At 37.1% G+C, this 17,468-nt stretch overlaps 1 protein-coding gene across 4 annotated transcripts in view; it reads left to right on the forward strand.

The window, feature by feature from the left end:
- Window positions 1-17,468, forward strand: part of LOC136829337 (serine/threonine-protein kinase SIK2-like) — a 151,456-nt gene that overhangs the window by 106,155 nt on the left and 27,833 nt on the right. For all 4 annotated transcript variants that reach the window (XM_067087743.1, XM_067087741.1, XM_067087744.1 and 1 more), the window contains 2 exons: window positions 4,854-5,024; window positions 7,330-7,453. In XM_067087743.1, coding sequence (XP_066943844.1) covers window positions 4,854-5,024; window positions 7,330-7,453 — 295 coding nt within the window. The remainder of the gene's footprint in view (window positions 1-4,853; window positions 5,025-7,329; window positions 7,454-17,468) is intronic.

Here is a 17,468-nt window from a genome sequence, read left to right on the forward strand (position 1 = left end):
ATACATACATACATACACAAGCAATCTTAGCATCTTTTTATAACTGGGAAATCTCATTTTTTAGCCATAGTACTCAATATAATGTAAATTTGCTACTGCTTTAATAACATGATGTCAGAAAATTTAATATCTTCCAGATTACATGTTTAACAAACGTGGGTTCTTTTGTTCCAAGTGCTGGATGCGGAGGCAACTTTTCAAAAAATATTCAAGCTGCCATCTTTGTCTCGAGATCAAATTTTTGTTGTTTAGGAGAATGATAAGCAAACCATTCTTCGTGTTTCTGCACGTAGCCTAAGAATGTGTCGCCCTTCAGGGCGCCATATGCAAGGGTGATTGCGACTACTTAGAGAAAAATGAAGCACATTATCAGTTGGATCTCTCTCTCTCTCTCTCTCTCTCTCTCTCTCTCTCTCTCTCTCTCTCTCACACACACACACACACACACACACACACACACACACACACACACACACACACACACACAAATGTTTTCTCTGTTCTTGATGGAGCGGAGAAAACGCCAAGTGCCTATGGAAGAGCCGCTGAAGCCCCTTGAATGTCATGTGAGCTGTATGGGCGTTGAGCACAAGAGATGAGTTACAAGATGGGACTTATACGGAAGTGGGGAAGGGTTACGAGGGAGAGGGGGAATGTCTGATTCTGTGGGGCGGCTTTTGAAATCCATGGTTCGGGTTTCGTAACAACGTTCTCTTTGAAATTTCCCAAAACTTCTTTGGGGGGGAAATTATGTTGCAGGTTCTGATAGGAGAGTGTCTGCTTTGGTGAGGATAGGTGTCCGTTGTGTTGGAGAATTGATTTTTTCTTGCTGAAATAGAAAATTCTTTTGGTAAAATGCAAAACATTAGGTTTTGGCGAATGGCCAAGTTTTCCCCACAGTTGAAATTGAAGTACAGAAAGTATTTTGGTAATGAATTTTTTATGCATAGGATATGGGATTTTCTGCTAATCTTGATATACGTGGCCTAGCACAGAGAATAATTCATTTTTAGCTAAAACATCGTCAACGGGTCGAAAAATTAAAATGGAAGCGGCATATCAAAACCAAACGCTCTGATGCGATTTTCGCCAGGTGCATACCCTTGAACTTCGTGGCAACAGTTGAGTTGCAATGTTCACGTAAGAAGTTTTGTGTATAAGCCATTGTTTTTCTCCAAAACTGATTCTAGAGGTAAGCCAATTTAAACATGGTAGAATCATGTTAAATTTTCCGTCGACATTGGGAAAATGTCATCTGTTGGCGGCAAATACAAAGCGTATTCTTCCCCTCTCCTTCACCCCTCCCGATTTTGTTGTTCCTTTCGGACCGTGACTGGGACATTGGTTCAGGTATCCTGTTGGCCTTTAAATCTTAAAAAAAAAAGGTATAGAGAAAACATGCCTGATTTAATCATTTTAATTGCGTATCTGGATACAAAAGACTCCCAAAATTTTAATGATTGTCAGTTGATCTTTTTTATTAGTGCAGTCGAACACCAACTAGGTGGTAACTAGAGCCTCTTCTGTAAAACCAGAGCCCTTGAGAACTACTTGACTTGATGAAGCTGCCACTTGCCCAGCCATGTGGTGTGCATCCGGTTTTGCATTCCTTCAGGTACTATTAGAAGATTGTACAATCGAGTGTCAGCCAATATGATGAGTCCTTACCGCGCGCCACTCAAACTGGGATACCTCTGTATTCATATATTTCTTTTTATATTGCTGACGAGCGATACTTAGTTGGTTGTTTTCCCTCGCCCAGTTTTCCTTTTGAGGAAAAAAAGGGTAATTTGCTTTAATAGAACTGAAAACATGAGCATCAGACATAGAGATAATTGTCATCTTTCTTTTGAATTGCCACGAAAATATCTTCAGACGGTGTTCTTATAAGGTAGTTCATAGTGTGACGTTGCCTCATGTTGCATGCCTCATAACTTGTGCACTCTGTGGAGGTTGTGACGTTGAGTCTTGATTGTTTTGACAATGATTTGATCATTTGTATTTTAAATTCCAAATTGTACTCCTTATTCTGTAGTTGTATATGACATGCATTTATCTCAGGGGAAAATGTAGTGTATGCCAACATGTGAATGCTCCATGTGGACAACAGTCTTTCAGTGTTGTCCAAAGTTTTATTTGAAAATGAACCTTGCGTAAGAATTACTATTCTGATGATAAAATAAACACAGATAAGTTTCTTGGTTTGGTCTGGTGCTTGTTTAACGACTTTAAGTTGTCAAGCAGAAGATCAAGGTGTGAGAGAATGAGAACGAAAATAGCGATGACCAATAATTGCAATAGCGAATGTGGTGGAGAGAATAGCAGGGGCAGGTGAATGCGTCCATAGCTTAAGGAAGGATTTAGTGAATGATAGCAACTACAATCTTTTGTAATTTGAATTTAAGGTACTGATATAGCAAATGATATGACAAAGAGTGAATGGTCGAGGGATAGCAGTAGAAGTAAAAAGGTTTATGAAAAGTGTTCTAGGCGTGATAAGTAGAATTACCATACAGAGGTTCTGGTGATAGAAGAAAACGCAAAAATATCGTATGCATATAGAGACGACTGAACAAATTCTTAAGAAAAAACAAACTTATATATTCTGCGCATTTATTAGAATGAAAAGTGAAAGACTGTTGAAATGAATAATCTGTGAAATTTGTGTGAAATGGGAAGGAATGGAAAGTGTGGGAAATGAAGAACACTTGTGGTATGGTAACAATAATACTGCGTTAAGTGGAACATTTTATCCGTGAAGGGAGAAGTTTTGGTCGTGTGAGGAGATTTAGAGGCTGAGTTTGGGTTTTAAGAGATAGTATATTCCAAACATTTTCGAGCAAGGAAGATAGAAAGCCGATATTGTGGATTAAGAAAGCTATGGAGCTAAAAGAAAGGACTTGCTTGTCCAAAGACCATAAAAAGTGATAAGTTAAGACCGGACTGGAGAGGCTTGATTGTGGGTGCTTTTCCTCTAGGGTGAATGGGGCAATGACGCTTCTCTTTTCTCTAAGTTTCCTCTTGGGCTTTTCCTTATAGAAGTGTAAAATGTCTAACTGTTCTTCAAATATACCTTGCGTCTTTCCCGTTAAGGGTACTTATGAATTTGTTAGATGAATAGATAAATAAAAAATAACAATGCCTGACTGTCCTTTCACAAAACTGTAAACTGATTACTCATTATACGTTCATTAACAAAGAAATTCAATTCAGGCTTATTTTTAAATCTTCCCAGGGAATGATCACTGCCTGATGTATACATATTTGCAGATGCGCTTAATTTGGGACGTAATATATAAGTGCTCCTCCTTACACAACTTAACGCATGAGTGTTAGGGTCCAGATTTATGTCGTATGATGATGCGGTAATTTATACAACTGTAAGCCATCAGGCAAAACCAGCTCTCATTGTATATCAGGATCCTATATGAGCTAAATAGGCAACCTATATTAAAGGTTGAAAGGCCAGAGTTTCTTCACTTGAAGGGGGTAGATCTTTGTGACATCTTACAACGACTGCAGGATTACAGCACCAGACGTGACATCACCAGAGACATCGGGTTTATCTCCAAGAGTGGAGGGGTATATGCTTTTCAGTTCTGCACCGTCACTGAGAATGAAAACGACTTTGAAATAAACATGTGTTCTATGGACTCATAAAAACCGGTGATACCTAGGTGTAAAAATTAGTGATAACCGAGTGACCTGTATCTCAAGTCTGTCCCAGTTTAAGGCGATGTGGCATTACTGCACACTGCAGCGGTCTCTAAAGTTTCACAGGCGGTGAATATGATTTGCGGTTAATTGATGACTAAGTAGTGAAATGTTTGTTTTCTTGTTTTGTGGACCGCCGTGTGTTCTTTGTGAAGACATTGTTCGTGAGGGGAAGGCATGATTTCAGTAAGCTTGTTGAATATACGTGTTGTATCGTAATTCTCTAAATTGTAAATAATCTTCACTGCTATTCTTAACCTTTGTTGTTTCATCTCCTGTCCATTTGAGAGTGATCAATCAGTGAGTCTAGGACTTTGCTGTATTGCATGGGTAATATTAAACATTCATTTGTTATGTAGAGCGAAGGGTTTTTGTGTATTTTAGTTTCTTATCATATGGCAAGATCTAAAAGAGTAATTGGAACCCAGAAACAAAGCATTTACTACGTTGATTACTGTCATGTCTCTCAGACGATTGTCAATTAGTGAATGTGTCTGTGTGTGTGTTTGGTTTTATCTGTGTGGATTTTCTACGACCTGCATTTATAATTATATATGTATTTCATTTTGCAGTTGTATTTGTAGTTAGGGTCCATTAATATATAATATATATTCTAGACTGAGGTCCGAATAAAACATGAATATAGTTGTTCCCCAGGGACACAAAAACATTTCTTGTGTGCACAATAGATTTTTTTTTATACTGTGGATCGGGTACATTAGCAAGAGATCTCATGAACTAATCTCTATCAGGCACTTGTCTTTGAGAGAGTGAATTTCTTTGCGAAAACCCATAAAAAAGCTATGGGTAGGACTTCCCAAAACAAGGTCAATACCGCAGAAAACCAGAATGGAAATTCACCCATTAAGTTTTTTTTATCCTCTGATATGATGATTGTCGTTCATCTCTTTCTGTTTATTTGAGTTTAGTCAGTTGGCAATTGCTACAGGCTGAGTATGGTGGAGTTTTGCTACGTTAGGTAAACATTGTTAAATGTTTATAATACTTGGATAAGTGCTATTTTAAGCAGTTATTCCGATTGTGTGTAGGCCTTTGAAAAGGCTATGTATTCACGGAATATTTTTGCAACTAAATTGATTGTGTGAGCTCCTAATATCCCACCTTTCTCTCTTTTGCAGGCAGAAAACTTATTATTAGACGTCAATATGAATATGAAAATCGCCGATTGGGGTTTCAGTAACTACTATACCCCAGCCGACACCCTAAATACCTGGTGCGGGTCGCCGCCGTATGCTGCTCCCGAGGTGTTCGAGGGAAAGAAATACATCGGCCCCGAAATCGATATTTGGGTAAGTCATCAGAAGGTACGGTACAAAAAACAGGTATCAGTTCAGCAGGTGAGTGAGTTGATACAGCTTCAACGCACAAATGCTTCTTTCCTGACGTACGAATGAAAAGTTTTGAAGTGTGGCCTCAGTGTTTACTATGCAGTTTTCGCTGTAGCGAGAAAAAGTGTTAGAAATTATATTTGTTTCAAGGGTCTGAATTCAGTATCGTTATTATCACGCATATACATAATGGAGATTCACATTGCATGTCGGTTTAAGCAACCAAGGGAATTGTCTCTTTCTGAAACTCGGCGCGATACGGTGTACTTACACAGCCTGTTCGTAGTTCCTCATTGGACGGGTTGGTATCGTTCTCGGTAGCACTCTGCTGGGCCCGCGTTCGATTCTCCGACCGGCCAATGAAGGATTAGAGAAATTTATTTCTGGTGATAGAAATTCATTTCTCGTTATAATGTGGTTCGGATTAGACAATAAGCTGTAGGTCCCGTTGCTAGGTAAACAGTTGGTTCTTAGCCACGTAAAATAAATCTAATCTTCTGGGCTAGCCCTACGAGAGCTGTTAATCAGCTCAGTGGTCTGGTTAAACTAAGGTATACTTAACTCGACGCAAATTCTAACACGTCTTGGAACTTGGCAGTTAGCTTCGAATGGAAAGAATCTACGAATGAAATAAATGTTGTTTCAAGTATGAAAGGGGAATGCTTACGCCACTGAATTCAAGACGAAAGTCTTCCGGGTTCGTTATATGATGGGAAAAAACTCCCAAGGAAAAGGAAAAAATGAGTGATACCTGCTCATCACTTCAGAATTTCATACGTGAATGTTTCACTCCTTGAAATGATCAATCAGGAGGAAGTGACATCGATGTGGGTTATCGTGTGAGGCCATAGGAATAAGGAAGTTTGGAAGGTGGAACTATTTTTCCCCCAATTTTTTTTCTAATTTGGTTCATTTCTTGAGAAAACTGTTGGCACGTTGTCGAGCTGAATGTTGATTTAAATGTTTTTCGCTTGTATTTGTCAATAGTATCTGTCTTCTTGGCCTCACCATCTAAATTTAATATTGCCCCAGAGAATGATGTGAAGCAATTAGAGAGACGAAGTTACTTGTTAGTTTGTGCTGTTTTTCTTTCGTTGTCATGTGTGGGTAATGTGCAGTTTCCGTGTGGCATAAGGATAGTTATGTAGAATGCTTCATGCATAAAAAAATTATAAATTCGTTTCGACATGAAATATACATCGTGTTATGAAACAATAGACACTTCTAAGAAACTTTCTTTTTCCATTTTTAGCTCTTCAACCGGCCTAATTAGTTTCTGCTCCCCTATCATCCATTAAAAAGCTCTATGGAATATTATGTTCAAATTTCATTTTCTTCAGCAACACGATGACAAAGAAAGCTACTCCAACTTGCCTGTCGTTGGTTAGTATAGACGGTTAGGCTATGTACATAAACTGGTCTACTATTGAAAAATTTGTACCTTGTATATAGGAATATCACATCTACATATCTGACAAGTTAGACAACTGACCAGTGTCTCATTTGATCTGTGCATCTTGGATATTTTAAGTGTACATAGTTACTTACCAGACTGTGCATCTTGGATATTTCAAGTACACATAGTTACTTACCTCTGGTATGGGCATTATCCTACTAACCTGTCTGTCTCTGTCGAATATCAAACTGCTTGTTCCATTGATAGATAAAGTTATTTTCTCAAAAGCTACGTATTCCTTTGGTAGAGATATACTACTTAACATCTAAATCGACTGTCTTACTGGCTCTATTAGCAGGTTACAATCAAAGGTATGAGTAACAGGAAATATTTGCAAAAGAGACAACATCCCATTAAAAGTGAAGCTTGACAGAAATGAAAAGATAATTTGGAATAAAACCGTTTTAAGTAATAAAAAATCAAGAATCTTTAATAAAACATTTTTCATGCATAAATCATCTACGTCCAAGTTTGGTTGATTTATGGTTACTGAAACTGGTGTTGCTCGTCGCGGATAGATAATAACAAATGTCATTACCATCCCAAGGCTCACTTTTAATGTGGATTGTCAGAAGCAGTTTCTAAAATGTGCAACCTCAAATTTTGCCAGGCCATTTAAATTCTCTTTGAGCTTTCTTGTCGTAAACAAGAAAATTTATGTATTCCTTGTTATTTCTTCGTGAGTCTTATGAGCTTTCTTGCAGCAAACAAGAAAATTGATGTATTCCTAGTTATTTCTTCGTGACACCAAGACTTCAAAAAACGCTGTACAGAGAATTGAACCAGAATATCTTTGTTGTTCCCCTGCAGAGCCTGGGCGTTGTTCTGTACGTCTTGGTGTGTGGAGCGCTTCCCTTTGACGGTCCCACTCTTCCAGCACTTCGGGATCGAGTCCTCTCCGGCCGTTTCAGAATACCTTACTTCATGTCTTCAGGTTAGAATAAATATAAACAGAAATAGTGCTGATGGTTGTCTTAGACATCTAGATATGACTGCACTTGTGTTTCCAAGGTAGAGTAAATGCTGATTTTTTTCACTCATAGGGTAGTAATCACTGCCATTTTTATTTTGTTTAGATTGGATAGCTATACTATGTAGTAGATATTGTAGTATATTTATTGCTAACAATTGTTTTTTTTTCGAGAGCCGGCTTTTATGATATATGTGAAGAACTATGAAAGTTTTTGAGTAGTGCTTCGTTATTTGAGGACTTGGTTCCTTGATGAAAAGACGATTTTAAATGATAACCCTAGAACAGAATGAGACGCAGTTACTAAAGAAAAAAATAAGTGCTGAAAATTTATTTCATTCTCTGTGTTAACTCCTTTGACTGTCTCTCAGAATAAAAGGAAGAATGGAATCCTAGCTATTAAGATGGCAGTATCAGAATGTTATTTCATCCAATTTTTCTCGCAGCATGAACGTGCCCACTCCTTACTGGGTTATTTTAGGTAGTTTCTACACTCATGCATGCAACTCTTTGCAGTATGAGACACGGTACATCTTTGGCTCATTGTTCCTGCACCTGGCAACCATTTGATATCTGGTGTATGGTTTCATGACATTTCAGCCACTTATACCGAATTTGTTTTTACATATTTTGTATGTTGGCTTTGTAAAAAATTTAAGCAATCTTATGAAATACAAGCTTCATAGCTGACATATTTGTTCATCAGAATGAATGGGAAGAAACTTTGAGGACTAGAAATCTCTCCAAGTCGTAATACTTTAATATGAAATTAATAGGTTTATGCAGTTGATAAGTGCTCTGATTTCGTCATTAAAATTGTCTTTTTATTACATGCTTTGCTTTCTTTAAAGCCAAGCTAAGACAAGCGTATCATGACAGTGCATTTTAATTTCTTTGGGTGGGTCAACATAAATTGTTAACAAAAATTCTGTGCTGTGGTAAAAGGATTCATCTGACTCAGGCTTCTTGAGAATAAGACTAACTGATTCTGATTTGAGGAGAGAGAAATAGGAAGATGATCTTTAAGTAACCTCCACTTGTGTACAGGAGGGTTGATAATCAAAGTCGAAGTTAAATTTGTTTTGCAAGAATTATTATTAGAGGGAGGAAGCAATTGTCAAGGAAAAATTAGAATATGGGGCCCCAAATCACTTGAAACATGGCTTAAATATGGAGAACTTGCAACTAAAATTGCAGATTCGATAGTGACATACCGTGAAAGATAGGGTGCACGTAATCATGGAAATAAATGGACGAATAGTGGAAAAAAGAGCATTAATTTACGGTGAGATGTTGTGAGAGTGTGCCAAATCATTCTACGTGTATTTACTGTGTTGTGAAGGGAGGCGGGAAACGGTACTACAGCACCATTCATATACCTCGGATGAATTTAAAGTTACATTACACGACGTAACTTAGGGTCACGTGAAGATAATTGAAGAGATATTCTCAGTAACCGTAAAAGCTCATTTATACAAGGTGAAGTCAAACGTGGTAGTTGCTGGCTGTCATTTTGTGAAGGCAAGCGACTGGTAACAGTATTTTATGGAAGTGCCATTTCAGTGTGTGAAGTAAAGTGACAATCACCTGTTCATGGCAATGTATGACCGCCAGCTGAGAAGGTCAAACATGTAATAAGTAGCTTGCCAGTAATGGGGGAAGGGAGGGAAGGGGAGACAAGTTGCCTCAGATGGAACGCTGGCTATTCAATTGCCAACCCTGTTGCTTGCCTGGCAACTTCCATCTTACTTGACATGCCAAAAATTTTCGCAAGTAAGTTATTTACTTCTAGAAGGTTGCTTGCACACTTTAACTCACCTTTTTTTTTTTTTTTTTACTTGCTTCTGTCTAACAGTGCCCACAGTTTATTTTGGAAAAAAATTTGACGGAAGAGGGTATGTTTTATGTATTTAAAGATGCAAATGATAAGTTAATCCTTCATTTTGGCTGCATTTCATTTCACCATAAGTTTTGCTTCTCAGGATGCTCAAGGGTTACTAAAACTTTGAATGCCTCATTGTAATTAATACAGAACAGCTTATGTTGTTGCTCTATGTGGTTGATATTTCACGGACAATTTTTTTAGTGTCGTGTACTTTTCATTTCACATTATTAGCTTTGATAGTTATATTGCTCAAATGTAACTTATAACAAAGTAGTGTGATGCATTAGTAGTTATTTCATATTTTAGGACTCAGGTAATAAAAAAATATAAGAATTGTGGCAATAATTTTCTGTCAAGTAAAGAGTGTCATGGAGATACTTTCAAGATACCTTATAAAAATATTCATATCACTGAAAAGGTAAGTTGCGCTCTTGGGATCTGATTTGTCTTTTGTCACGTTAAACCTCCAGTATAGGTGCTCTGGATGTCCTTTGTAAGAATTAGCATCGATGTTACAATGTGATTAACCCTATATTTTGATGAATAAAAAAAATTCAAACCATTGCTGTACATAGTTACTGCATAATTACACTTGCTTGAAATCACCACAAACATCTTTGGCGTAAAGATATTGATATCGGGACACAAGTGTGAAACAACCCATGTGTAGCAATGGGAATATTCTATAATTAGCAAAGTATGTAACTTCATTGCCACTTTGTAGGGTGAGGTTATGCCCTTAAAAGAGGAAACATATTACCACTGTGTGGGTATTATATTGTGGTAATTGTTTTTCATTTTCCATTGGAGAATGATAGCCATGGTTACATTTTGTTAGCTGCTGTCAATGGAAATTTGATAATGTCACTTTGATACAAACTTAATCCGGCATCTTCGTCCATGGACTTGGAAAACACACACACACACACACACACGCATATATATATATATATATATATATATATATATATATATATATATATATATATATATATATATATACACACACACATATATATATGACATATTTTCTGTTAGAACAGAGTTCCATCTAATAAAAAGGAACCCATAAAAACGCCAAAGTGTGGATACCTTAATATTTTGGGATAATAGGTGGGGCAGTTTCAACGAATTTCTTTCAAAATTCAGTGCATTAGTACACAGCATCACATTTAAAGTTGAATGGGAAACAGACAACAAAATTCCTTTTCTTGATGTTTTAATAATCAGAGGCACAACAGAATACAAATTTACCGTATACAGAACACCAACATTGTCACTTTCATGCATTCACTATTTTAGTTATCATGGCATTTCTATCAAGATTGGCATAGCCAACAATTTATTTTTAAGAGCCTTACGGATTTGCTCCCCTAATTTCCTGGAATAGGAAATTGAACTAATCCGTAAGCAGCTGTCATCTTTAAAGTACCCTGACCATGTAATTTAGAAAGCGATCCATGAGGCTAACATAATCATCTACCGTCCCCCTCAAAACAAGGCTAGAGAGATACCCAACAATAGAATCAAAATCCCACACTTGGACAGGATTAAGACGTTGACACAGACACTTGGAAACTCTAACTCTTTTGCTTTTACTTACCCAAATACCTTAGCCAAATCTCTGATTATCGTCCAACAAATGCCAGTCCCCAAAGACACAGGAGTATACAAAGTCGGTTTTACAGGTAAATCACTCTCCCAGAGATTAATACAACATAGCGTTCAGTAAGGTATAGCCAACAGAGCTCAGCTACTTTTAACCACATAAATAACCATTATCACAGAATAAACTGGAATTTGTTACGTATAATTTATAGCAGCAGTTGTCGGTTCAAAAGCCAGATGGTAGAATCAGCATTGATTAAACAAAGAAATACGATGAACCTCTCAAAAGGAGCTTGGGACTCAGATATTAGAGATAAAATCTTCTTCCAACCAGCGATTAAGAAGATTAAGGAGAAATTGTCAACTGGGGTGACATAGCGGCTGACCTCTGGATCTCTTGGTGTAATTATTTGCCTGTAGAGGGAGACAGTTGTTCTCTGAAATATAGCACTAACTTTCTACATTTTGGCGTTTTTATGGACTCCTTTATTAGATTATATATATATATATATATATATATATATATATATATATATATATATATATATATATATATATATATTACAAGTACTTCTATGGGTAAAGTTTTGAGATTCACTGCCACTCATTACCCACTTCCAAAGAATGACTGTTTTGTTTCTTTGATTTCTTATTATTCGAGCTCCAACACAAGGTTTACTTCAAAACTCATGCTAAAATATTTGTTTTTTGTAATATCTAAGGGAGTTTTGATAATTAAAGAGAGATATTGTCCATCTGCACTTTTCAATCCAGTTTGTTGTCAGTGGGTATAGACTTAATTTTGAAAGTTTGACTGATTATTGAAAGTCATGAATTTGAGTTAGATACACGTCGACTTCAAAGAGCTTAGTCTTTAACGAGATAACATTCTGTTATCACCCACCAGGTTAATGGGGGCAACTCCTGTGTATCCTTTGTGAAGAAATGTTCACATTACTTTGAAAATTTGTTATCTTTATATCTTCAAGAATTATTGAAGAACTACCATATCCTTTCTAGAGTCTGTTAATTAAGCGTTCTCTCATCTTACGCTTAAAAGGAAGACCATCGTAAGTCACGCAGCTGAACGCTTCATGGATGTCAGCCTTCGTAGTCTCCTTAAGTTCCTCGTTGGACGAGTCGGTAGAGTTCTCGGCTAGCACTCTGCTAGGCACGAGTTCGAGTCTCCGACCGGCCAACGAAGAATTAGAGGAATTTATTTCTGGTGGTAGAAATTCATTTCTCGGTATAATGTGGTTCGGATTCCAAAATAAGCTGTAGGTCCCGTTGCTAGGTAACCAGTTGGTTCTTAGCCACGTAAAATAAGTCTAATCCTTCGGGCCAGCCCTAGGAGAGCCGTCAATCAGCTCAATGGTCTGGTTAAACTAAGGTATACTTAACTTTTCCTGGTTCTGTAATGTCATAAGAATGGCTCAGTGCTCTTGATATCCACCTCATAAACTCACGCTAGTTTGCCCAAGCAGCTGTGAAAAAACAAGGATTTGTTTAGGTCCACCAAGAGACCAGCACATATTTTTGCGGAGCGTTAAATACTTCTTGGTTTCCTTGATTTATGCAGGAGAATATATCCTTCAGTGACATTAGTAATGTGCACACTGTGACGTTAAACAACCTCATTTTGCCGTACCTATGAGAGTCCCGGAAACTGACATGTTAGTTACCAGTTACAACCCGTCTAATGTTATCTGGTACCTTTTATCAGATGTAGCACTACCCTTTTCTTTGCCATATATTGTGGTAACTGTGTGAAAGCAGATGGCGACAACATTATAAGATTCAAGCGAGTGTAGAGGTGTGGTTATTTTCTACTTTGAAAAGTTGCTGTTCTCGTCACTGTCATGCAAGTGCCTCAGCCAGCGTAATATATTGAAAGTCAATGAATTCTCATCTTTTATTAGTACGTTATCACACTTGACCATTGACAAATAATTATAGTATCACATAACAGTCCCCGTAAATTCTTGGGTTGTTGCAGATTTTTCTCCCTCTGTCCGTTCTCTGCATTTTTCATTTTCTTTTTTTTAACTTAGTATGACCATTCCTTCAAAACCCTCATCAAAAATTATTATTTTGAGATTATTAAGCATCAGAACCCCTGATCTGCGCATCTGAGTCAAGTGAAATATTTATTGATGAATATACATGTAATGATTATACATCAGTTATAAAATACATTGTAACCTGCAAGTACTCTGTCATAAGCTGCACCCTGGTCTCATACACTTAGCAGTCATCCTAACAGATATATCATGACACTGCTTGACAGTGGCTGTATACCAAATAGAGGAAGATTATTCGTGGCATATCGTTGTCAGGGTGGGTTCCTCCAGCCAGACATGTGTCCCGTCAAATCCTTAAAGTTTGCAGTTCATAATTTAACACTAGAGAAGTATCATTATGTTTCAGTCTGGTATAATAGGGTTTCTAATCCAGATAGAAACCCAGACCTTAATAGCCTCTTAAGCATGTCAATAGATACTATCATTAGTGATATCTTAATATCTTGAAAAACAGTAGTAAAAAAACACTTAACTTAAAACTACTTACATTGTTTTCCCCACTCCTTCTTCCAGTCTAACCCCGGTTGCAGTCACAAATTTGTTTTGTTTAGGATGGCTTGGCTCGGCATGAGAGAGAGAAACCTTACAAGGACACGTTCATTCATTTGTCATTCTCTCTGTGATGGTGTTGTAATCGTAGTACATTATTCCTGTAAACTTTTTATCAGTGCTGTTTCATTGTTTTATTTGCCACAGACCTGTTAAATTTTTGGAAGATGGCGATCAGTTAATCTAACCGTAAAGCAGCTTGTAATTTGAACCAATCCTATTTGTAAACTGGCTGTTTCAGCAAGAAGAGTAAGAATTTCGAGGGTTTTTGCGGAAGAAGAGTCTTCCGCAAGAGTCTAACTTTTAAATGATTTACCTCTGGTTGAATTTGACAACGTTTTAAGTCAATGTGAGCTTTAAGAAATGGCACCCAGATTGATCAGTAACTTTATTTACTGAGGTTTTTGAGACTTTAACTTATGCTGTATCTTTGTCATGGTCCAGTAACCTACATCCTCGTCCTTTACATATCATCATAAAAGCACTGTCAAGTTATTTTTGCAATCTCGGTATTGTCTGTAACCAGTTGTTATGGCTTATGCGTGTAATTTTATCTTGATATTGTGGAACATAAGAAGCGTAATGGTAGCTGGAGTTGCTCTTCTGTGTAAAGGTTGTTACGATTCCACTATTGTTACGATAGCTCAAATAATGGCCCAGGCTGTGTACATTATAAGTATTTTGTGAATACAGATTCATACTGCTATTAGCTTTATACAAGAGCTTCGATCCCGAGGCTTCCCAGTTCACAAGTTTTGGGCTTAAATTTAGTTTTATTTAGCTAAGGTGGCCCCGTTTGTTACATAGATCTTCTTTTGAAGATTTTTGTTTGAATATTGTTTCCAGTATTTTAGTGCTGGTATATCTGTACCACTAATCACTGTGTACCGCTTCTTGCTTTTATTTGCACTTATTTATTATCATCCGTCAGTTATTCTTTCCATATCTTTTGATACGTTACATTTATTTATATCGTTGTAAATTTCATATCTTGTGGCTCGTTGGAAGTCATACTTAATGATAGATTCGATTTTCATCACTCGCGCTAGTAATGTTAAGAGGTCAGGTTTCTGTGCATTTGAATCTTTGCTGTTCAGTGATGACTATATTTGGATGTTTTTCTCTCGGTTTGCTTTTGTAATAAAGCCTTGAAATCACGTCCTCTTGCTGTCGCCCACTCTTCTGTAAAATTACTGAACAAGTAAGAAACAGTGACATCTGTGGTAGATATTCAAGGTGAAGATCACCCCTGAAATTGAAAAAGTCAGGAAACTTAATTGCTCAGATTGTTAAAACAATCAGCCGGGTGGAAAGAGTTTTTGAAATGCGAGGGAGAGTGAAGGATATTACCTACAAATTAGAGGATGTTCTCCAGACACAGTGCCATCAAAAATTGATTAAGGTGTCGAAATTTGCACCAACTTCCAAAGAGTAATTGTATTTACGAAACCCGATTCCTTTCCTTTCCATAGAAATAATTATTGTTCCGACCAATTGCGTAACAAAGCGTAATTTACGTAAGAGACGGTGCTGCGTGTGAGGAAAATTTTTAATCGTAGTGATGTTAAGAGCGCTATTTAAGTTCGTTACGCAATTCGACACATTTAAAGTGCTTGTAACTTTTTGGGTAATGATATATTAACCATTGCAAAGTCGGTAAGGCACCTCTAATTATATTAATGCCGTGTCTCTATTTAAAGATAGCCTTGAAAGCCAGAAGTGGACTGCTGAATTTATTTCTAAATAGTGAAGCATGGTCTCTGAAGGGGAACTTAATGGAGGAAGACTCTGGTGCGGCAAATCTGCTGTCCATCCTAAGTTTTCTTGGGCAGTAAAGATGAACATTTTGAGACAGTCATAACTAACCAGATCAGACTTGTACTGTACACTACAGGGAAAAGGCGATAAGGAAAAATATAGTCGTTAATGAGCTTCCCACTCTAGACAATGTCAGACTTACCAGAAGAGTCAAAATTTAGAAAATGACTCTGAAAAGCAATTAAGTTTATTTTCTCTTTATAGTAAACACACATTTACTCAAGCTCAGAAATTTGTATAGCTTTAATCATTTTAATGCAAGCAGCGAGTTTTTTTTTTTTTACATTTTTATAAGTTTCCGTGTCACGTTTTTCGCTTTCTTGTTCTCGCTGTCTTTTACCACTGCAATTAGGGTATTTTACACACAGACAATTGTATGATTTACGAAAAAGAAAAAGAGGACTGCAGAAAATGATAGAGATCTTTAAGTTTTGCCAAAATTTGGTCGTAATGTTGTTCAAGGTTGATAAACGTAATCCGTTTGTATGTTGAAAATCGAATAATTAAAATGTAATGTCCAGAATTTGTATTAGGCACGAAGAAAGAACTTTTTTTAGTAATAAAAAACCACTGATAAAACAAGAAAAACAAAAGCACAAAAATAAATGGCATACTGCATCTAAAAGAATCTCAAAATCTTAAAAATATAGTTTATCGAAGACTAGTATATAATATAACATATATATATATATATATATATATATATATATATATATATATATATGTATATATATATATATATATATATATATATATGTGTGTGTGTGTGTGTGTGTGTGTGTGTGTGTGTGTGTGTGTGTGCGTGAGACTGTGTGTGCACGTATAAGTGGTGGGTCCATTTTTACTCATTCATTGACGTCAACCCTTATGCATTTTGTACACAGTATCTGGCGTAATAACATGCCGCTTAAATATTGAAGAAATGAGCTTTCGTGATATTAATACGTTTTAGGGATATTTTCCACGAGAAACTGACAGCAACACGTTTTAATAAGGACTAATTCTTATGGAAGTCAACTTTGGGAATGAATCAGAAACACTGTACAGGTCTGACACATAGCCAGGCACTCCATATAGACTTGACGGCAAGGGATCATCGATGATCGAATGCTAAATACAATTTTAAACTAAAGTCTTCACAAATGGAAATGAATTTTGAAGGATTTCGGTTCGTGGAGCTTAGCGATACAACATGCAACTCACACTCTCTCTCTCTCTCTCTCTCTCTCTCTCTCTCTCTCTCTCTCTCTCTCTCTCTCGTATTATAACAATATAATTTCCTTAGTTTATCAGCTTCCTATGTTTATTCATCCAGTAGGGTATCGCACGGACTAAAAAGTGGCATCATTTTATTCTCTGGCTTTCTTTCTCTGTCATTCTTTTGTCTTTATCCACATAGCATACACTGAGCAAAAAGAAAAGAGGAAACTTTTCTTCAGTTTCGTGCGCCACGACTCTCCTTTTCAAAGGCAATTTACGGTTTGTCCATAATCTCATTTAAAGTTCCGGCGTACAGAGGATCAAAAGTAATCGTCGGTTATTTTTTCTATCATTTTTTTCTGCCACTGTCTTAAACTTTCCGGGAAGAAAACCTCTCTGATTCGAACAGACGCATCTTATGTTTCTTCAGATGAATCACATTTTCACGCTTGTTAAAGACCCAAGATTTTTGTGCTTCATTTTTCATGTTTCACTGTCTGGGCACAAAATTATATCGTTCTTCACAACTTCCAAAACATTCCCGTCTTATTCTTTCTCATCTTCTTGTGCTGTATCTATTACGAAACTGATTATTCTCTCTCTCTCTCTCTCTCTCTCTCTCTCTCTCTCTCTCTCTCTCTCTCTGCCTCTCCCCGGTCACAGGGGACCCCTCCCCTCACCTCCATCGCCCCTCGGTCCCTCAACCCTTTGTCGGATACTAGAGTGCAGCTTTAGACTCTGACGTCAATTGTACAATTTGACCAACCATCCTGCTCTCTCTCTCTCTCTCTCTCTCTCTCTCTCTCTCTCTCTCTCTCTCTCTCTCCTTATACATCTA

Source organism: Macrobrachium rosenbergii, chromosome 44 (genome assembly GCF_040412425.1).
Source record: "Macrobrachium rosenbergii isolate ZJJX-2024 chromosome 44, ASM4041242v1, whole genome shotgun sequence".
NCBI classification, from domain to species: domain Eukaryota; kingdom Metazoa; phylum Arthropoda; class Malacostraca; order Decapoda; family Palaemonidae; genus Macrobrachium; species Macrobrachium rosenbergii.